The sequence below is a fragment of the Macaca mulatta genome, chromosome 5 (assembly GCF_049350105.2).
Source record: "Macaca mulatta isolate MMU2019108-1 chromosome 5, T2T-MMU8v2.0, whole genome shotgun sequence".
Lineage (NCBI taxonomy): Eukaryota > Metazoa > Chordata > Mammalia > Primates > Cercopithecidae > Macaca > Macaca mulatta.
Window position 1 is genome coordinate 97918906 of NC_133410.1, and position 22643 is coordinate 97941548.

Consider the following 22643-nt stretch of genomic DNA (forward strand, 5'->3'; position numbering starts at 1 on the left):
AGCAGTGATCTGAAAACCATGTTCTGTCTGTTCACTCGTTCATTTAAACAAACACAATTTATTTAAACTGTTTTTTAAACTCTTATTAAAATACAAAGTAGCATCATTTTAACATAACTGCTTTCAACAGTATTAATATGTTTTATTTTGAGATGTAAGATATCTGAAGAATATTAAGGGGAGGGTTATTTTTTAAATTGGTTACATTCATTACTTGATTTTCTATGACCTATTTCTTTTTAATTAAAAATAATTTTTTTTTTTAACTCTCTCCTAGGCTACATGATTCCTTGAAAGATAAGAACAATGTTATGTTGGGGATATTGGTCTCTGGGCCAACCTGGTATCAGCACCAACCTGCAGGGAATTGTGGCTGAGCCCCAGGTGTGTGGGTTCATATCTGACAGAAGTGTCAAGGAGGTGGCCTGTGGGGGAAACCACTCTGTGTTCCTGCTGGAAGATGGGGAAGTTTACACATGTGGTTTGAACACCAAGGGGCAGCTGGGCCATGAGAGGGAAGGAAACAAGCCAGGTGAGTGCACCTTGTCTGTCTTGATTATTGGTGAGAATGGAAAGTTGGAGGACACAATGGCAGAGGGCCTGGTTGGACCTTTCTCCACCAAGTGTTAGGTTTCAGGGAAGCTCTTTTGAACGGTGCAGGGATTCCCTCCTGTTTGGAACCCTTGTGTCTAATTCAAGCCTTTGGATGGAAAAACAGGCTTTTCTTTTTTTTTTTTTTTTTTTGAGATAGGGTCTTGCTCTGTCACCTAGGGTTGAGTGCAGTGGCCAGATCTTGGCTCACTGCAACCTCCACCTCCCAGGTTCAGGTGATTTTCATGCCTCAGCCACCTGACTAGCAGGGATTACAGGCATGCGCCACCACAAGACTTTTTCTTTTTCATCTTATTAGAGAACTTATGTAATGTCAGTTACCCGAGGAGGGGAGGATGACTAGTTAGTTCAGGGTTAGAATAAAATAGATTTTGCCCATTGTATTAGTTGGTTTTCACACGCTGATAAGACAAACCCAAGACTGGGCAGTTTACAAAAGAAAGAGGTTTATTGGATTTACAGTTCCATGTGGCTGGGGAGGCCTCACAATCATGGCAGAAGGTGAAAGGCACATTTCACATGGCAGCAGACAAGAGAAGAGAGCTTGTGCTGGGAGACTCCCATTTTTAAAACCATCGGATCTCATGAGACTCATTCACTATCATGAGAACAGCACAGGAAAGACCTGCCCCCATGATTCACTTACCTCCCACTGGGTCCTTCCTGTAACACATGGGAATTCAAGATGAGATTTGGCTGGGGACACAGCCAAACCATGTCCCCCAGTAATTTAATGCTGAGAATTATGGCAGTTTTTGATCAGGTAATCCTCACACAATCACTATCAGAAGCTTTACTTCCTGATTACCTATATTCATTCCTTTGTTTCTGCAACATGCTTTTATTATATGTTTTGTGCTAAGCAATGTGATTGGTGTTATGAGTGGAGGGATGAATGAGATATGGTGATGATGTGGCTGCAGTGATCCCCATGGCAAATGCTGTCATGCAAGTCTGTATTATGTAAGTTGAAGAATACACCAGAGGTGTAGGGAAGGGGAAATTGGTTCTGCCTTTGGGCGTTGAGTAGAACTTTGTTGTGTGTGTGTGTGTGCATGAATGTGCACTTGGGTGTATGAATGAATGTGGCAGCATCACTCAGGTTATTGCACACCTGATACCCAGTGATGTGGATATAAAGGTGCAATACTTGTTCAGGGCATGTTGAGTAGTGTGGTGAGACTGGTAAGAGCGGGTAATAGAAGAGGATAAGCTGGAAAGGTAGGGGGCTAATTCGTTTCCTTAAATTTCAGTGCTTTTAATTGATTTGTAACAAGTGCTGCACATATTTTAAGTTTGTTGATTTTATTTTTTTCCTCCTATTTTTACATTTTTTTTGAGACAGAATCAGGCTGGAGTGCAGTGGTACCATCTTGAGTCATTGCAACCTCCGCCTCCTGGGCTGCAGATATCCTCCCATTCTTAGTCTCCTGATTAGCTAGAACTACAGGCATGTGCCAACACACCTGCTAATTTTTAAATTTTTGTTTTAGTAGAGATGGAGTTTTGCCATGTTGTCCAGGTTGGTCTCAAACTCTTGAGCTCAAGCAATCTGCCTGCCTTGGCCTCCCAAAGTGCTGGGATTACAGGTGTGAGCCACCATTCCTGGCCCTATTTTTACTTTTAAAGAATCTAAGTATGACTTTCAGTATATGTGTATCATGGATTTATAAGATCCTCTTAGTAGTGATGATGTGTAAATGAGTCTTCTTTTGGTGAGAAATTTTAAGATAGGGTCTTAAATTGTGACCACATATTTGTCACACTAGCATAGGTGTTTGCTCCTTTTTCTGTTACCTGCTGTCCTTTTCATTCAATACAGATCATTCCAGACACTGAAGCTTCATTAAAGAATAACTTGCAGTTTTTTCGAGATGATTTTACCCTTTTATTTGGCATCAATATGAATTGAATTTTTTCTGTGACACTGTCTTCCTCTTCTCTCACATGTATTATTCCCTTCTATAGTAAGTGACAGTGTTCCATAGTTTCCCTGCCCAAATGTCAGTGTAAATTTATAATCGTTAATTTTTATGTTGCCCATTGGAAAGAGGGCTGTGGGGCTTAGGCACAATTGTGAAGGATGTGGAGTGTGGTTGATGGGCTTCCACTTCCTCATTCTTTGCCACCAGGTTCCTTCAGGAAGCCTGCTATGAGACATGCACCAGGCCTGCTCATCTGGGGGCAATGCCCCATGTTGTAGCCAGGGGTTTCTTAATCTGTGGATCCTGAAATCTTGGGATTTCAAGGAAGGGGTTTGTAGAGTCATCTACAGACGAACACCCTTCCATGTACAGTGCACTCAATACTATAGGTTTTCAAATGATTCTGTTGTTTACTAAAACGAAAATTCAGTTGAAAATGCCGCTAATTCAGAAATTAGTAAATCCTATTTATTATGTATTTTACCAATTAATAGAATACAAAGGTATCATATACAAATACCATGGAGGGGGCAGGAAGAAGCTTGACTTTTACAAATGGTCTTCATACTGGCACAGATTAAAAACCAAGTCTTCTTTCTTTTCCTCCTGTTAAAACTCACTGGTATCTCACATTAAGGTCCTAAATGTGTCCTCTGTTTCCCTAGGCTAGAGCCAGCATCTAACAAGTAATGCATTCAGAGGGATTAATGGCAGGTCACGGCCCAACAGTATGCTCTTTCCTATGGGAATGTCTACATTCAGCCAGGGTTTAGGAACTTCACTCCAGTGATCTTTGAAGGACTTGTACCACCCTAGCCAGCCTTTGAAGGGAGTATTTTGGGAACTGGGAAGAGATCTTTCTAGTCCTCCCATAGAGACAGCAAGATTATGGTGAAGTTTGAAATCAGATAAAACTAATGGAGGCATTACATCTGTAATCTAAAATGGGGATTATAGTCTGGGCATGGTGGCACACACCTGTAATCCCATCACTTTAGGAGGCCAAGGCCAGAGGATTGCTTGCCAAGGAGTTGGGGACCAGTCTAGGCAACGTAGAGATAGGAAAAAAAAAAAAAATTAACTGGGCATGGTGGTGTGTATCTGTTGTTCCTGCTACTTGGGAGGTTGAGGTTGGAAGGTCGCTTGAGCCCTGGAGACTGAAACTGCGGTGAGCTGTGATTGCATAATTGCACTCCAGCCTGGGCAACAGAGCAAGACTCTGTCTCAAAATAAAACAAAAAGCAACAATAACAAAAAACCCCAAAATAAATAAATAAGTAAAAATGGGGATTAAAATATTCTTTCATAGGTAGAGTAATCTGTGTAAATATTGAATGCAGTGTCTGGCAGTTTTATGTCATGCCTCAGAAATTATGCTACCGTGCAGTTTTACCATCCTGTGTAAAGGCTGATACTGTCTCTGGAGGTACAGGGAAAGAAGCCTAAGCTGGGAGTTTGAGAACTGGGATCTAGTTTTTTTATCTAACAGGAAATAGTTGTGTGGCCCTGGGCAAGTTTCTTCCTATTTCTGAGTCACAGTTCCCTTTCCTGTAAAAGGAGTAGACTTCCTGTTCTAATCTGATAGTTCTTGATGAAGTGGATTCACATGATAAAAAAGACACAATACAACTGCTAGGAGTGCTACAGACAGAAATATGTTACAGGAAAGAGGTTCTGATCCACACCCCAAGAGAGGGTTCTTGGATCTCTCAAGAAAGACTTCAGGGCGAATCCGCAGTGCAAAATGAAAGCAAGTTTATTAAGAAAGTAAAGGAATAAAAGAATGGCTACTCCATAGACAGAGCCCTGAGGGCTGCTGATTGCGCATTTTTATGGTTATTTCTTGATGATATGCTAAACAAGGTGTGGATTATTCATGCTTCCCCTTTTTAGACCATATAGGGTAACTTCCTGATGTTACCATGTAAACTGTCATGCACTGGTGGGAGTGTAGCAATGAGGACAACCAGAGCTCACTCTTGTGGCCATTTTGGTTTTAGTGGGGTTTTTGGCTGGCTCCTCTACTGTAACCTGTTTTGTCAGGAGGTCTTTATGACCTGTATTTTTTGCTGACCTCCGATCTCGTCCTGTGACTTGGAATGCCTTACCTGGGCCAGATGCAGTGGCTCACGCCTGTAATCCCCACACTTTGGGAGGCCAAGCTGGGTGGATCACGAGGTCAGGAGTCCGAGACCAGCCTGACCAACATGGTGAAACCCATCTCTACTGAAAATACAAAAATTAGCTGGGCATAGTGGCGCGTGCCTGTAATCCCAGTTACTCAGGAGGCTGAGGGAGGAGAATCGCTTGAACCTGGGAGGCAGAGGTTGCAGTGAGCTGAGGTCACACCACTGTACTCCATCCTGGGGGACAGAGCGAAATTCCATCTCAAAAAAAAAAAAAAAAAAAAGAATGCCTTACCCATCTGAGAATACAGCCTAGTAGGTTTCAGCCTCGTTTTACCCAGCTCCTGTTTAAGATGGAGTTGCTCTGGTTCATATGCCCCTGACAGTAGTCGGTGATGGCCACCCTCTTTCCACCCTCTTTATCTGTCTTCTCTGTGGCTTGGTCTTCTATCAGGCAGCCTCACTGCAGTCAGGTGCTCAGATATGCCTCACTGCACACCTTGGTCTTGGAACCTGGGTGAGAGGGTTCACCCTGGGGTAGCAGGTGGGAAAGGAAGCAAAAACCTCACAGAACAGTGATAGCAAAGATCTGTAGAAGGCATCATAATGAATACATCTGAGTGCAACCAGACATTTCTCCAGCACAGCCTCCTGATGCAGCTCCAGGGAGCTAATGGTAGGTGTTGCTGGGCTTCTGGATGTGAGTGAGCTCTGGCAAAGCAGCTGCTCTGCGTCTGTCTGCATACTGGGTCAGCTGGCCCTCAGTCATCCTGCAGACGCCCTCCCCAGCAGGGCTGAGTGACTGCAAGAAACCCAAGCTAGAGGTGTGCCAAGAAGGCTTTGGGATTCAGCCTCAGAATCCAGCCTATGCTTGTGATCTAAATTTGGAATAAGGCAGACTCTAGTGTAAATTACAAGAGATTCCAGAAATTTCTGTTGTTGGTTAAGCTTGTCTGTTAATTATAAACTCCATAGCAGCTTGGAATAGTGCCTCTTTGAATGGAAAGATTATGTGGGTGGGTGCCTCCCTCTCTTCATTTAACTTTTTCATTGGTAGGTGTGTTCTAAATACGGATAAGATTTGGGTTGGTTTTTAATGAGTGGGAAGAAGAGAATGAACTTGTTTTCTGTGTTTGCTTATTGAAAACCGTGACCTGGAGAGCTGCTAGACATGGAAGGGAAGTCTGTGGCAGGCTTACTTTGTTAGAGGTATCTGTTGGTCTTGGCCCACAGGAATGCTACCGCCAAGCAGCTTCTGTGGTTTTTGGGGAGGGAGCATGATGGAAGGCCCCTTCCTTAAAAGATAATTTTTTGGGGGGGCTCTGGGCAGATCTTTGACTTCATCTTGGCCCAGATCAAGTTGCCCAGATCAGTTGACTTTGAAATATGAAGGATTTTAAAAAGTGAGTGTATGACTGTTCCCTCTAAGGCTTTGAACGTGTCAAGAAGTGAGTTGAAGGAGTTAATTCCATGGTGGCCTACCTCCCAGGGGCTTACAGAGTTTGGAACCCAAGTGGCAAACTTAAGTTTCTTTTTCTTGCTTTGCAGTACTGACTGTGAATGGAGTAATGCCAGTCCATCAACACTTACTCTGCTGATTGGACTTGTTAATATTTCTAGTCCTAGCAGGGCGTCCACCAGCATGGATGTGGTCATCTAGCACTAGTCTGGAGGAGGATTTATTTTATTGCCTTGAAACTTTGTTCCCTGTTAAAATGCAGACAACCCTGGGAGCCACATATTCTGACCTTGCCGAGGGGAAGGAAAGTTGAAAGAAGGTAGTGGTGTAGGAGATGCACCTGGACAAGTCTTCTAGTGCATGCCTTGATTGTGTCCTGCTAGTCATCGTATGCCATATTATACACTCTGTCTCTAAGTGGTTCAGCTGCAAGGCACATCAGTTCATTTTTTTTTTGATGCATTCTGTAGATATGCCAGAGCAGTGATATAAAGCACTTCTCAGTGATTCTAAGGGTTTGGAGATCCTTTTTTTCCTTCTTGAGAATATGTAACAGTTAACTATTGCTGTTGCTGACCCTGAGACTACTGTGGTTTATTTGTACTCTAATTTCTCTACTTCTCACATTAGTAATACCCTTATGTGACCAACTGTGTGTGTGTGTGTATGTGGTAAGAAGGAGGCATTTCAAAGACACATCAAATTCTGAAACTCCTGGTTATTCAGGCCCCAGATATTTTCCCAGTGTGTCAGGCAGCACACAGCGTTCTAGCTTAGGTGTGTCCATGACTCATTTGTGATTTGGCCAAGGGCAAAGAGGCCTGTGATTCTCAGAAGCATTTTTCAGATGCAGTTTATTAAGCCCCATCTAAACTCAATGTCCAACTTTAAAAAAAAGTATTGGATTATAAGTCTTTTGCACATTCCTCTCTCACATGACTTCTCTCCTTCATTCTCACCTTTATTCTGACATATAACTCATCCCTCCCCGACAAAGCAGGCAGAATTTTTGTGATTGGAGGCATCATAGGGTTATTACTAATTTCCTTACGGTTTTTGTCCATGAATTTATTTATAATTTTCTAAGACAAAGTTACAGAGCTGGCATTATAGGAAGTCTTGTGTGCCTTCCCCCACTTTTTTTTTTTTTTTGAATAAAGCAAGCAAACAAAACATGAGCTTTTTTTTCCCTGAATGTTATTTTTTACAAGTAAAGTGACTAAGTGGACATTAAATCTTGAGCTCTTTTATTAAACTAGAGACTGGTTGTCCATAGAAAAAAATTCAATAAATACCTTAATTTACCATGCCTCTGATACTCCTACCCAGCCACATTGTAAACAGTACTCTTCAGCTAAATGAATGGTTCCCCTTTCCTTACACATACTCTGATTTCTAATATTGGGATTTTAGGGTAAGCTAATCTCTGTGTTATTAGGGATATCTGAACTTACATAAGTGTCTTCTAATCTCTTTCCCTATCTTGAATAGACAAGAACCGTGGTAGGGGCAGTTATTTAGTGTAATCTAATTTGACTCTGCTAAATTGTACAATTCTCTGTAGACATACCAGGAAATCTTATTTATAAGCCCAAGGGTAACAATTTATAAGCCCAAGGGTAATAATTTATAAGCAAGCTCTAACATTTCTGTGCACCTCTATTTGATTCATCTCTATGATTGGTTCCTTTTACTTCCTCCTGAGTTGGTTTCCCTCTTGCAGGTAATTTAATCCAATTCACATTCGCATTTTGTATTCAGTCTAAGCATTTCCATAATGCCTGTCACCATATGTAACAGCTCTCCTGCTGTTTGATAAATGAGGTTTATAAAGCAGAAAGTCCAAAATCTTCAATTCCCAAACTGTGGTTGCTTCTAACCGTGGTAGAAGTAAGGCTTTCAACCAACTTCTCAGGTTGCTCTCGGGCATCTGAAGGGCGCAATAACTCTGTCATGTTAATCAGCTCTTGCTGAAAAGCAAACCAACTGAACTGAAAGGAAGTGGAAGGGACCTTGTAATGACTTCCTGTTATTGAAGTGCATGTTTCTATGGGCATAACCGATATAAAAGGCAGAATATGCCATAGGAAGTGTTCAGATCTCAACATTGCCCTTGTTAGGGCCCCATCTATTCCTTATTAGGAATGGCAGGTGGTTCAGGAGGCTGTGCACCCCTTTCTGATTTTGGTGATAATGTTTATAATCAAAACTAGTAGGAAGTCTTGCCTCTGATAGCTGGGTAGATGACTTTCTAGTTCAAAGGTCTGAGGATCAGGAGAAACTGTCATTTAATAATTTTATTCTGGGATAATCGGAGTTTTTTTTTTTTCTATCTGTGATACTCAGCCTACATTCTATAAAGCTACTTGAGTGTTTTAGAAAATGTATACTTATTAATGAGCATACTCATTAGTGTGAGGTATCTGTGACTTTTAAAAACCTGCAGTATTACTTTTAAGTAAGTAACAAAATGGTTTGCTTCATGAAACAAGAATCTTAATTTGTTAATTATAAAAGTGGTTAACGATACGTATATAAGCTCTCTTTATCTCTGATGTGCTTAGCATTTTTAAGCTGATTAATCCTCATGATAGCCCTGTAAAGTAGGTCAGTATTATTATCCAAGGTATATGTAAAGGAGAAAAGAAAAGGGAGTTGAGTTTGAGTCTTGCTTGAGTACTGACAGTTTGGGTTTAATAATCCTAGAATTTTGTTCACAGACATTTTTGTAACCTCAGGCTGATTGAGAATGGCTGATAAGATTTTATTGTCAAACTTGTTTACATTTAATTTCCACTCAGTACTTTGATTAAAGAAACAAAAATTATATAAACATACCCACCCAGAAGCTTGTATTCCTTAATTTACTGTTGAAATACGAATATGATCAAGGTACTTTGGTAAAAGGTACTAAGAAACAACTCCCTTTTTATCTTGAAAATCATTAGACTACTATTTGTCAGCTGCCTTTTTAAGCTCTTTTGAGCACCAAATAAAAAGCACACATGATAATTCATATTTCAGGTTGATGTATTTTGTCTTGCTATTTGCCTCTTGTTCTTTATTTTTTTATTTTCTTGAATTATTTACTTCTTATTCAGTCACTGATTCAGCAGTTATTTACTGAGTGACTAAACTTCTAGATTCCTCATTTGTTTCAGATACTCTTAGAACACAACAAATTAATGCAGATCCCACCCTTTGGGCATTTGTAGACTAGGTGAGAATATAAGATATACCCAAAAAGGTTATATCATGCAGTTCAGCAGGTGTCAAGCAGGTGATACACGTCCTATGTGTGTCAAAATAAGTGTTGTCCTGCAGTGAAGAGATAGATCACCAACAGTACTGAATTCTGAATTCTAACAAATGTCATATTCTATACCTACACACATTATAAGGTTCACATTTATCTTAAGTTTGTGAGCTTGTTGGAGGAGTGAATTGTAACATTTTAGAGAAGGGGCAGCTTTGGAGATGGTTTCAGGGTTCTAGGGATGTTCAGCGATTTTTAGTAAATCCACCCTTTAATTCTGAATTTTTGTGTTACAATAGCAATTTTTTAGTTTGGCAGTTTTGATGATTTCATCTAGCTTGGTGATCTATGATCTTTATAGATCTAGGGTAGGTAGAATGTTGTAGTTTATCAGCCTGAATGGGGTATATCTGGTCAGCTGATATTTTATATCTCTTCAAGGGCTACTGGAATTCTTTGTAAGTCTTTTTGAGTGAATGCCATTTGATAGCATGTAATGTTGAAATCTTTGATAACCCTCTAACAGATATATGGTCTCATTTCCTTGCAGACTTGCAGTCATTTTTTTACTCATTATTAAAATGTGCATTGAAATTTCTATTATAATTTTTAATTGACTTAGAACAACTGAAATCATGATTGTGAATAATTTTAATTTAGAGTGTTAGCTAATCATGGAGGCAGTATAATGAATAAGAGCATGGACTAGCTGTGTGACTTAGAGAAAGTTGCTTAAACTCTACATGTCTCAGTTTCCTTAGTTGTAAATGTGGATAATAATATCTACCTATTAGGGTTGTGAAGATTTAATGCATTGCATATCAGAAACTTGGAAGAATGCTTGGCTTATAGTAAACACTCAGGACTAGCTATTATCATTTATTTTTATTTTTAATTTGAAAAAATAATTGCTTATCTCTATTTCATTCCAATTTTAGTGTATATGCTGCCGAAGCAGGCACTAGCTATTATCATTATTTGTAGTAGCAGTAGTAGTTATTTGTGTTAACACTTTTCATTGCAATTGTTTTGATCCTGCTATTCCAGCATATTAACAAATTAATAAATTCATTACAAATACATACAGTTTATAGATGTATACAAACATATACATCTATACATCTGTAAATTGTGTTGATCACTTTTATCGATTCCCTTAATACTACATGATCTGATGAATGATACGGACATTCAGCTGAGGCAGATGTTATAAGTTAGGGTTGTTAAGAGAAAGTTTTATATTATGTTCATTTTTATTTTAAGTTTTAAAGGATAAGTCTATTTTCTTTATTTTTAATTTTTGCAGTTCTTTATTGTTCCCATGAAAAGTACCTTCATATGTTGGGTACACTGTAAAACTGATTATATACATATGGACATGCATACGTGCATCTTCTCTCTATGCAGTTGTTACTGTTACTTCCAGCATTCTCATCCAAAATGGCAAGGATAAGGGAATCAAATTAGGTCGCTGTGGACACTGTGGTACAACAGGGACTACTTTGTGGTGCTCCTGAAAGTCTTGTAGTGGTTTAGCAACAGTTAGCTGGGTAGTATAATCTTGCCATAGGCTTAGTAAATAGAGTACAATCCACTGGCTCCTAGCCCAGCTGAAATCTTTGGGCAGTTACTTCAGACTTCCAGTTAGCTGTGATGGGAGTGAATCTTTGAACAGAGATAGAAATGGCCTGAAAGAATGCAAGTGCTTTTCCCTTCTGCATCCCTCAGTTGCCTAAGAAGAGATCATTCTGGAGTCTAAACCTACATCATGATCTCTGTTTTTTTTTTTTTTTTAGTGGTACTGTATCAGTCCCTATGCTTTCAGTTTCAAGTAACAACAGAGTGCTAAGCTGTGTCATGAACAATGAGTAAAATTTATCATCTCACATGAGAAGAGGTATTTCTAGGATAGGCTAAGTCAGTAGCACAGTTGCCCCGTGTGTTTCCCACCTTTCTGTTCTGGAGTGGAATTTTGTAGTGATGTAGAGACTTATTCTTCCTGCCAAATCTCTGGCCCACTGGTGTGGGTGTAAGATTTTTCCGGGCCTCATTTAAAGCCTGCATATATTCCCCAAGTGCTTTACCAGCCAAGGTCAGCCTTGACACTATGCCATGTTTTTTTGGGTGCCAGAATTGGCCTGTTATGTTGAAAGTGTTATTTTCTCTCATATTTTTCTCCTTTAATACTCTTCACTATTGAAATGCCTATAGGCCCAGCATCCCAGGAGTTTGAGGCCAGCCTGTGCAATGTAGTGAGACCCTGTCTCCAAAAAAAAAAATTGAGGACTTTCCCTGAGGACAAGTCACAACAGCATCTCAGCCTGTTGACTCTTTTTGGGAGTTGTTCATATTGCTAGAAAGAGGGTTATAAGGCTCTATCTCATTTTCTTCTTTTCAAAGTCATACTAATAAGAGCTTGCAGAGAGCCCTTAACAACAACAAAAACAAACAAACAACAAAAAACAAAAAAGCCCCCAACATTTTCCACTTCAAATAGATTTGTGATTAATCGGTTTATCACATTAAAGGAGTCTTTCATTTATTGGTTTGGAATTGATCTCATGCTATATGAACTGTGCTGATCATGATGAAATTTAATAGATTGTACTGATTGAGACAGCAAGTTCTATATTCTGCATATACACAGAGGCTGTTTGGGTACAAAGTCAAAATAGGGAGGCCGGGCACGGTGGCTCACGCCTGTAAGCCCAACACTTTGGGAGGGTGAGGTGGGCGGATCACCAGGTCAGGAGATTGAGACCATCCTGGCTAACACGGTGAAACCCTGTCTGTGCTAAAGATACAAAAAATTAGCTGGATGTGGTGGCAGGCACCTGTAATCCAAGCTACTCGGGAGGCTGAGGCAGGAGAGTGAAGTGAACCTGGGAGGCAGAGCTTGCAGTGAGCCAAGGTCGCACCACTGCACTCCAGCCTAGGCGACAGAGTGAGACTCCATCTGAAAAAAAAAAAAAAAAAGAAAAAAAAAATAGGGAGCACAGCAAAGTGAGGACCATTATGCCCTTAGGCAGCAAGTCCCCTGGTTTCCCTCAAGGAAGTGGAGGCAGCAGGCAGGCAGTGGATGCTGGGTCTCCTCCAGGACCAGCTGGAAGCAAGGATGTTGAGAAAAAGCTGGAGAGAAAGGAATGATAGGAAAATGGAGGTAACAGTTGTGCTGAGCTCACCAGGAAGGACAAGTTACATTCTCCTTTCCCTTCAGATGAGGAAGGAAGGCTGAACTAATTATGGAATGATTTTATTTTCTTTGAGGTGCTATATAACAGGGATATATTAAACCAGGTTAGCCATGAATGAGAAACTGGAAGTTTATTGCAATGTCTTTATGAGTGCAGTCTGTGCTTTATTCATCTTTCTGTTCTTTGTGACTCCCTAAGGGTAGTTTTTAAAGTAGAAAAGCACTGGGGAATGCCTTTAGTATTTGCACTGTAGAGATATTAGTGGTGAATGGGCATATAGTCATTCTGGCTATTAGAGGCTTTCCACTGATCGCAGAGGGTATAGTTCAGATTGACTAGCTGCCTTTCTCCTTCCTTCTTTATGCTTCTAACTTGTCATAAAGCCTGTGCTATTCTTTCATATAGAGTGGACTCATCTTTGGTCAAGGATTTGTAAATAGCTGGTTTTTGTATTTCTGAACTGATAAAATGTGAGTAGGAGTGGGAAGGGTGGGTCAGTGCCTGGTGAAGAAAGAGGGATCTCTTACCCCAAGTCACTGGACATAGGTTGAGTGGAGGGAAGGTACCAGTACATTCCACCTAAGGTTGGGCAGGACCTCTGTACCCACAGAATTCCTTTTCCTCAGCATTTTGTGAACTCAAGAAAAACGAAACAAAGTCTTGTTTCATCTCCTTACTGCCACCCTTTTGTTAAACCACTTTATGAATTACCATTTAACTGTCTTGATTTAGATATTTTGGGTCAGAAAACAACTAACACTGTTTTTGAGTTTGTTTAGTTTAAATGAACCATCAGCTTTGGCAGGTCACACCTGTTCCAGCCAAACAGAGGTGTCTGGAGACCTTCTTAGACTGACCTTGTGTGTCCAGCCAGAGCTGTAGTGCCTGTGGATGGAATTAACCCATAAAATTGTGTGACAGGAAAGACCGGAGGGAGCCAGAGACATCAGAATTTATTCATCCTTTTCTGTTTTTAGTTTGTTTGCTCTGTGTTCCTTCTTGGGGCTGGTCATCCTGGCGAGGTAGAGCCACAGGCCAAGAAGGAACCATGTCTTGAATTCTTTTCACATTTTCTGTTGTTCTCCTTCCCTTAGAGCATTCTTGACTCTGAATTTTATATGTCACTGCTGTGTGTAATTTGCATATTTATATAAAGTGCTAGGGCACTTTGACTTATTTTTAGTCAGGCTTTTATGCAGAATTTATTTCTGGTCAAGCCTGCATGGCTGCCCAGGTCAGTCAGGCATATGATAACAGGGCATTTCAGTGGGAAATGATGGTTTACTTAATAAATGGTGTTGGTATAAGTGGCTGTTCACCTGGCATACAGAACTAGACTACCTGCCTCTCTCCATATTCTAAAGTAAATTCCAGATGTATGAAAGACATGAATGTAAAAAAAAAACTATAAAAATAATAGGAAAAAAAATTAGAGGAATGTGTTTACAACCATGAGGGTCTCAGTGTGAGACAGGTGGTCCTGAGCCATAAAAGAAATGATTGGCAGGTTTGCATGAAAATTTAAAACTTCCTGTGGCATAAGGCATCCCATAACGAAGCCAAAAGGTGAGTGATAGACTGGGAGAAATAACTGCCACATATTGCCAGACAAAGATTTCCTATTTCTAATATGCTAGAGTGCCTTTAATTTGATAAGAAAAAGATAAGCAATCCTGTAATAAAATGGACATTTTACAAAGGAGTGCTTGCAAATGGCCAATGAATTTATGCAAATATGTTCAGGGAAATGGGAATTAAAATGAGATACCACTTTTTCATCATCCATTTGATTGGCAAGAAATTTTTAAAAGAATAATACCTAGTGATCACTCATGTAGGAAAATGGGTTGTGCTGATTGAGCAGGTGTGAGCTGCTACAATCTTGTTGTAATACAATCAACTGGCTGTTTTTAGTAAAATATAAAATGTTCATACCTTTTGAATGTACAGTTCCATTTTTAGGAAGCTATGCAAATAGAAATGTTAATATATAGCATAAGGAAATGTTTCTAAGTATGCTTATTGCAGCAATGCTGTTAATGGCAAAATAACGGAAACAGCCTACTCATCCTCTAGGGAATAGACTGAATAAATATAACGGGTCACAAGATAAAGTTTTAAGTAGCATCTTTATACTATTGACTCACAAATTATTTTCAGCCTCAACTACTGAATTTCATACTTGGTATTCACTTAAATTCTCCACTTGGATATGTAATTGCTACCTTAAACCTAATATATTCAAAGCCACACTGATTTTTTTCCCTTAAACCTGTTTCTTACCCTGTTTTCTTCATCTCTGTAAATGGCCTTTCCATTCTTCAGGCCAAAAACCTTGGAGTCATTCCTAATTTATCTTGTCTTCTTCTCTCACATTCCACATCCAGTTTTTCAGGAAAGCCCCTATCTACGTAGGGATCTGTCTTGAGAATGTATATTCAGGATCTGATACCTCTTCCTACCCCTTCTCTTGCCTCTCTGGTCCAAGTTACCATCATATCTCGCCTGGATCATTGCAGTAATTTCTAATTGTTGTGCCTGTTTCCTCCCTTAATCCCTCTCTCCACAGAGTAATATTATCCCTCTCCCCCAAATCTTGCTTTCTCAGCTCATCTCTTATGGCTCTTCCCTGGCATACTCTGTTCCTCTGGCTTCATTGATGCCTCCTTAGAGTGTTTGCCCTGCTATTCTGTAACTTGGGAACTATGTGGAACCTGTGTTCCTCTGGTTTCTATATGCCTGAAGCCTTTATTCCTTCAGGTCTCTGCTCACATGGCACAAATTTACTACCCTGTGTTTCCTACCCTTCCCAGCACTGTATCCCCCTTCCTTGCTTTGGGCATTCATCCCTATCTCATATTATTCAGTCAATCACAATCAGTACCTCTCCTACCTCTTTTGTTTGTTTAAGCTCCATGAGAATAAGGGCATTGTTTTGTATCCTTAACACCCAGAACATTGTGTGGCACATAGTGAGTGCAGCTTTTAGCAAGTTCTCTTTTTTTTTTTGAGTCGGAGTCTCGCTCTGTCACCCAGGCTGGAGTACAGTGGTACAATCTTAGCTCACTGCCACCTTCACCTGCTGGGTTCAAATGATTCTGCTGCCTCAGCCTCCTGAGTATCTGGGATTACAGGTGCCTGCCACCATGCCAGGCTAACTTTGGTACTTTTAGTAGAGACAGGGTTTTGCCATGTTGGCCAGGCTGATCTCAAACTCCTGACCTCAGGTGATCTACCCACCTTGGCCTCCCAAAGTGCTGGGATTACAGGTGTGAGCCACCGTGCCTGGCCTCAGTAAGTATTTTTTGAATAAATGAATGATTATATTGTGAAACAGAAACTTTCTAATTAGGGAGTATAGAACCCATTTTTTTTTTTTTTTTTTTTTTTTTTGTACAAATGAAATCAAGCCCAAACTCTATTTTATAGAATTATTTTCCTTTCCTGTGTCTGGTATGTGGAATTCATTTCTAGACAGGATCACACAGTTTTTGCTGTTAGGCATTTGCTTGATGGCCTGTAATGATCTGCATGTCTTATATGTGTGAAGCTGAGGAGAAAGAAAGGTCACCCCTAGAAATTCTGCCTGTATTACTGCAGCAGGTTTGTCTGATTTGTGAAATTGGTTGGAATTATGCCAGTGGTGCTAGGGACACAAATATGTTGAATATTGACATCCTACAGTGTGTTAGTTCCCTTACCTAAATATGTATAAAGTTTCTTTTATAACCCTAAAACTGTAAGTATTCTGAAATTAGAAGTAATATGACTATATCTGCAGTAGATAATTGTACTTGCATGGCCATGACAGCCTGTGCACTCAAGTTTGGACCCATCCTCCACTCTGAGACATCTTTGTTTTATAATAACAGTTATTGAGATACAATTTGCATACCACATGATTTACCCACTTAACATGTACAATTCAATGGTTTTTAGTATATTCATGGAGTTGTATAATCATCACCACAATCAATTTTAGAACATTTTCATCTCTTCAAAAAGAAACCATCCATACCCATTAGCAGTCACTTACCTTTCCCCTTTAGCACTGGACAACCATTAATCTACTTTCTGTTTCTACAGATTTGCTTATTTTGAACATTTCATGTAAATGAGATGATACGATATGTGGTCTTCTGTGACTGGCTTCTTTAATTTAGCATTTTCCAGGTCCATCCATGTTGTAGCATGTCTCAGTACTTAATTCTTGTTATTCCCAAATAGTATTCCATTCTATGGATATACCACATTTTGTTTATACTTTTATCAATTGATAGACATTTGGGTGGTTTTAGGTTTTGGGCTATTATAAACAGTGCTGCTGTGAGCCTTTTTACACAATTTTTTGTGTGGATGCATGTTTTCATTTCTCCTAGGTATATACCTAGGAGTGGGATTGTTGTGTTATATGGTAACTCTGTGTTTAGCCTTTGAAGGAACCTTCAGATTATTCTCTAAAGTGATTGCACCATTTTAAATTCTCACAAGAAGTGTGTGAGGGCCTGAGAGATCTTTTTAAAATGCACATCTGTTTGGCCAGGTATGGTAGCTCACGCCTGTAATCCCAGCACTTTGGGAGGCTGAGGTGGGCGGATCACGAGGTCAGGAGTTTGAGACCATCCTGGCCAACATGGTGAAACCCCGTTTCTACTAAAAATACAAAAATTAGCTGGGTGTGGGGGCGCGCGCCTGTAATCCCAGCTACTCGGGACGCTGAGGCTGGAGAATTGCTTGAACCCGGAATGTAGAGTTTCTAGTAAGCCGAAGTTGTGTCACTGCACTCCAGCCTGGTGACAGAGCGAGACTCCATCTCAAAAAACAAAAACAAAAACGCAGATCTGTTTATAAGAGTGCCTATCTCATAGGGTTATTGTGGGGATTAATTGAGATAAAACGTATAAAGCTGTTAAAACAGTGCCTGACATGTAGAAAGCAGTCAGTAAGTCCTGGCTATTATTCTTATTATTGATATAGTGGGTGCTCTTTGTATAAGCTAGTTTCTTATGTAATGATGAAACTTAACATCGGATTCACCTGGGCAACTTCAGATTTCTGGTCGTCCTGAAGTTTTCTGATGCACATGGCTAGGATGGACTCAAATTAGTCATGTTTGTTCAGAAGAAGTTTCTCAAGGGATTCTGATGCTCATTTTTTGTTGTGAATCACTGCTTCAAAGACTCCACTCTGGGCGTTGCCTCTGAGAAGCTGTCTTTGGGCCCACTTAGGCTGGTTTGATTACTCATCCTCTGTCCTCCCATAATGTGCTATGCACAATTTTGTCACTGGATTTGCCTCACTATACTGTAATTTTTAAATCTGTCATCTGTTATAGCCTTTGAGTCACTTTGGAAGAATGAATGAATAGCTCATTATCACTCAAGGCACATCTTGGATATTACCTCTTGCAAGAAGCCTTTCCTAACTCTCTCTGTCTCCCACTCGCAGTCTTGGTTCGTTGTCCCTCATGTGGGCTACCATTCAAGCCTGCAGGTTTCTTTTATTACACTATTGTGATAAACGTTGACCATCAGTACGTATGTCTTGTTTTCATCGTCAGTCAAGGGAGCATGGGTGCAGAACCACATGTTATTTATCTTTTCACCCCTAGTATTTATAATCTAGTATATGATAAATCATATATTTTTTGGTGTGTATGTGCTTTATTATTTTAAAATCAACTTTATTTAGATAATTTACATGCAGTAGGATTCACCAATTTTTTTTTTTTTTTTTTTTTTTTGAGACTGAGTCTGGCTCTGTCGCCCAGGCTGGAGTGCAGTGGCCGGATCTCAGCTCACTGCAAGCTCTGCCTCCCGGGTTTATGCCATTCTCCTGCCTCAGCCTCCCGAGTAGCTGGGACCACAGGCGCCCGCCACCTTGCCCGGCTAGTTTTTTGTATTTTTTAGTAGAGATGGGGTTTCACCGTGTTAGCCAGGATGGTCTCGATCTCCTGACCTCGTGATCCGCCTGTCTCAGCCTCCCAAAGTGCTGGGATTACAGGCTTGAGCCACCGCGCCCGGCCGGATTCACCAATTTTAAGTGTACAATTTAATGAGTTTTGACAGTCATTGAATCAGGTAACCACTACCACAATCATGATAGCATTTCCATCACCCCCAATACTTGTCATTTCCCTTTATAGACAATTTTATGTCCCCACCAACTGTTTTGTTCCCCCTGCTTTTTGTCACTATAGTTTTGACTTATCTGGAACTTTGTATAAATGGAATCACAGATTATGTAGTCTTTTGTGTCTGGCTTCTTAGAATAATGCTCTTGAGATTGATCCACATTGATGCACATGTCAATAGGTTTTTGTGTTTTATTACTGGGTGGTATTCCCATGTTAGGGATAAATTAACCAGTTCATGGACATTTGAGTATTTTCCCCAGTTTTTGGTTGTTTTGAATAAAACCGTTGTGAACATTCAATTACAAGTCTTTGTGTAGACATATGTTTCATATGTTTTCATTTTTTCATGAATAAACTCCTAGGAGTGAATTGCTGGTTCATTTGGTAAGTGTATGTTCAACTTTATAAGAAACTACCAGTAATTGATGAGAGTTCTAGTTGCTTCTCACCATCATTTGGTATTGTCAGTCTTTTAAATTTTAGCCATCCAAGTTGGTATGTAGTGGAATCTTATTGTCATTTTAATATACACTTCCTTAATGACTAATGAACTTGACCAGCTTTTCTTGTGCTTATTTTTGCCATTTGGATATCTTATCTTTTTGCAGAGTAGATGTTCAAATATTTGTCCTTTAAAGAAAACCAAATTGCTTGTCTTACAGTGTTCTTTCTATGTATACAGATGTTTTATCAGAAAGATGTTTTACAAATATTTCCTTCCAATCAGTGGTTTTCCTTTTCATTTTTTTAACAGTGTCTTTTGGAGATCAAAAGTTTAATTTTGGTGAAATCCAATTTTCAATTTTTACTTTCACAATTTATGCTTTTTGTGTCCTAAGAATTTTACCTAACTCAGTCATAATGATTGTTTTCCTGAGTTTTCTTCTTGAAATTTTATAGTTTAGCTCTTACATTTAGGCCTATGATCCATTTCAAATTAAAATTTTATATGTAGGTGATATAATGGTCAAGGTTCATTTTTTTGCATATAGATACCCAATTTTCAGCATCATTATTGAAAAGACTGTATTTCCCCCTGCTCCCTTGCATTATCCTGGAACCTATGGAAGACAGTTGGCTGTGTGTGCTTGTCTTTTTGTGGACCCTGTATTCTGTTCATCTACATGTCTTTCCTTAGTATTACACTGTGTCGATTACTATAGCTTTATAGTAAATCTTGGAAGTATGTAGTTGCAGATAGTATAAATTCTACACTTTTGTTTTTATTTTTCAGAATTTATTTTGGCCATTCCTGGTCTTTTGATTTTGCATATAAGTGTATGAACAGCTTTTCAATTTTGGAAGAAAAGCTACTGGGATTTTCATTAGGATTGCACTGAATCTGTAGATCAATTTGGGGAGAATTTACATTTTGACCGTGTTGAATCCTTTGATGCATGAACACGGTGTGTCTCTATATTTTAGGTCTTCTTTAATTTTTCTCAGCAATATTTTTTACTTCTCAGTATACAGGTCTTACACATATTTCATTTTTAAATATTTCATATTTTTATCTTATACATGGTATTTTTTAACAATATAATTTCTAGTATTTTGTTAGTATTTAGAAATATAGTTGATTTCTGTATATTGATCTTGAATTACTTTGTTAAACTCTCTTATTAGCTCTAGTTGCTTTTTTTCTGTATAGTCTTAGAATTTTCATAATGTCTATAAATCAAGCTGTGTGCCTATTATTTCATTTTCTTGCCTTATTTCACTTGGCTTATTTCACTCACTTGCCTTATTTTACTGGTATAGTAATGAATAGAAGTGGCAAAAGTGTACATCCTCACCTTGTTCCTGATAAATGTGAAGCATTCATCTTTTACCATTAAGTGTAATGTTAAAACAATAGGATTTTCATGGGTGTCCTTTATCAAGTTGAGGAAGTTTCCTGATATTTAGTGATTTTTTTAAAATAAAAAATTAGTGTTTTTTTTCAAATTTTATTTCCAAACCTTTTCTGTGATTGTGTGGCTTTTTATTTTCAGTCTGTTAAGATGGTAAATTGCATTGATTATGTTTGAGTATTAAGCTAACCTGTCATTCCTGGAATAAATCTCACTTGGTAATTTTATATATTACTGTTTTTGATTTCTTAAATTTTGACAAGGATTTGTGCGTCTCTGTTCATGAGGCTTATTGGTTTTCTTGTAATGTCTTTGGTTTTATTATTAAGGTAATGCTGGCCTCATGAAATGAGGTGAGAAGTGTTCCTTATGTTTTTTAGAATAGTTTGTTTATGTTAATTTATATTCTTTCTTTTTTTTCCTTTTCCTTCTTTTCTTTTCTTTCTTTTTTTTGAGACAAGATCTCTCAAAAGTCCAAGGCTGGTCTTGAACTCCTGGGATCCAGCGATCCTCCCACCTCAACCTTCCAAGAAGCTGGGACTACAGGTGTGCACCACCGTGCCTGGCTCCATGTTTTTATTACTTATAGACTTATTTTAGATTATTATTTCTTCCTAAAATGGATGGTAGAGTCATTGTTGAAGCCATCTGGCCCTAGAGCTTTCTTTGTGGGGATATTTTATTTTACTTTATTATTTGTTTTTTCAGCTTTATTGAGGTATAATTGACAAAAATGGTATGTTCAAGGTATATAAGGTGATATTTTGATATACATATACATTGTAAAATGATTATTTGTGGAGACATTTTATATTTTAATTTCAATTTCTTTAAAAGATATAGGACTACATATCTTTTTCTTCTTAGGTGAGCTTTCTTAGTTCATGTCTTTTGAGGAGTTTGTCCACTTCATCTAAGTTGTCAAATTTGTTGACGTAAAATTGTTGTAATATTCCCTTATCCTCTTAGTGTCTGTAAGATCTATTTTTCTGATATATCACTTATATCTTCATTTCCTGATTAGCCTGGCTAGAGGTTAATAAATTTTATTAATCTTTTTAAAGAATAAGTTTTTGGTTTCAATGATTTTTCGTATTCTTTCTTTTTGTTTTGTTTGCTGTTTCAGTGATTTTTGCTGTTATTTTAATTATTTTCTTCCATTCACTTTGTGTTTAATTTACTGTATTTTTTCTAGTTTCTTAGTGTGAAAACCTAAATCATTGATTTATAACTTTTCTTTTATTCTAAAAAGCAGTTTATGCTAAAATATCCTTTTAAGTATCATTTTAACTGTATCCTACAAACTTTAATTCCATGTGTTTTTGTTTTTATTTAGTTTAAAATACTTTGTAATAATTCCTGTATGATTTCTTATTTGACACATTGGTTATGAGAAGTACGTAGTTTAATATATAACTGTGGCAGTTTTTGCTGCTGTCTTTCGTTTAATTATTTCTAGTTTAATTTTTCTTTCATCAGAGTACAGTTAGCCCTCCAGATCCACAAGCTCTGCATCCATGGATTCAAGCAACCACAGATTGAAAATATTTAGGAAAAAAAATTACAACAGTAAAAATAATACAGATTTTAAAAACAATATACTATAGTTATTTGTATAGCATTTACATTATATTAGGTATTATAAGTAATTTAGAGATTATTTGAAGTATATAGGAAGATGTGTGTAGGTTATAGGCAAGTACTGTGACATTTTATACAAGGAATTTGAGCATCAAATTCCTTGTATAAAATGGAACCAGTCCCCCACAAATACTGAGGGACAAGTGTACATATTTTGTATGATTTCAGTCCTCTTAAATTTACTGGCCGGGAGTGATGGCTCACGCCTGTAATTCCAGCACTTTGGGAGGCTGAGGTGGGCAGATCACCTGAGATCAGGAGTCTGAGACCAGCATGGCTGACATAGTGAAACCCTGTTTCTACTAAAAATACAAAAAATTAGCCAGGCGTGGTGGCACACGCCTGTAATCCCAACTACTTGGGAGGCCGAGGCAGAAGAATCGCTTGAACCTGGGAGGCGGAGGTTGCAGTGAGCCGAGATCGTGCCATTGCACTTCAGCT

The 22643-nt window shown here is 38.7% G+C and overlaps 1 protein-coding gene across 4 annotated transcripts in view; it reads left to right on the forward strand.

The window, feature by feature from the left end:
• The window catches only part of HERC3 (HECT and RLD domain containing E3 ubiquitin protein ligase 3), a 122303-nt gene that overhangs the window by 12728 nt on the left and 86932 nt on the right, over nt 1–22643 (forward strand). For 3 of the 4 annotated variants that reach the window (XM_015138747.3, XM_015138748.3, NM_001261366.1), the window contains 1 exon segment: nt 278–532. The exons of the other annotated variant lie outside the window; for it this stretch is intronic. In XM_015138747.3, the coding sequence (XP_014994233.1) occupies nt 307–532 (226 nt within the window). In that variant the 5' untranslated portion in view covers nt 278–306. 4 annotated transcript variants of the gene reach the window in all.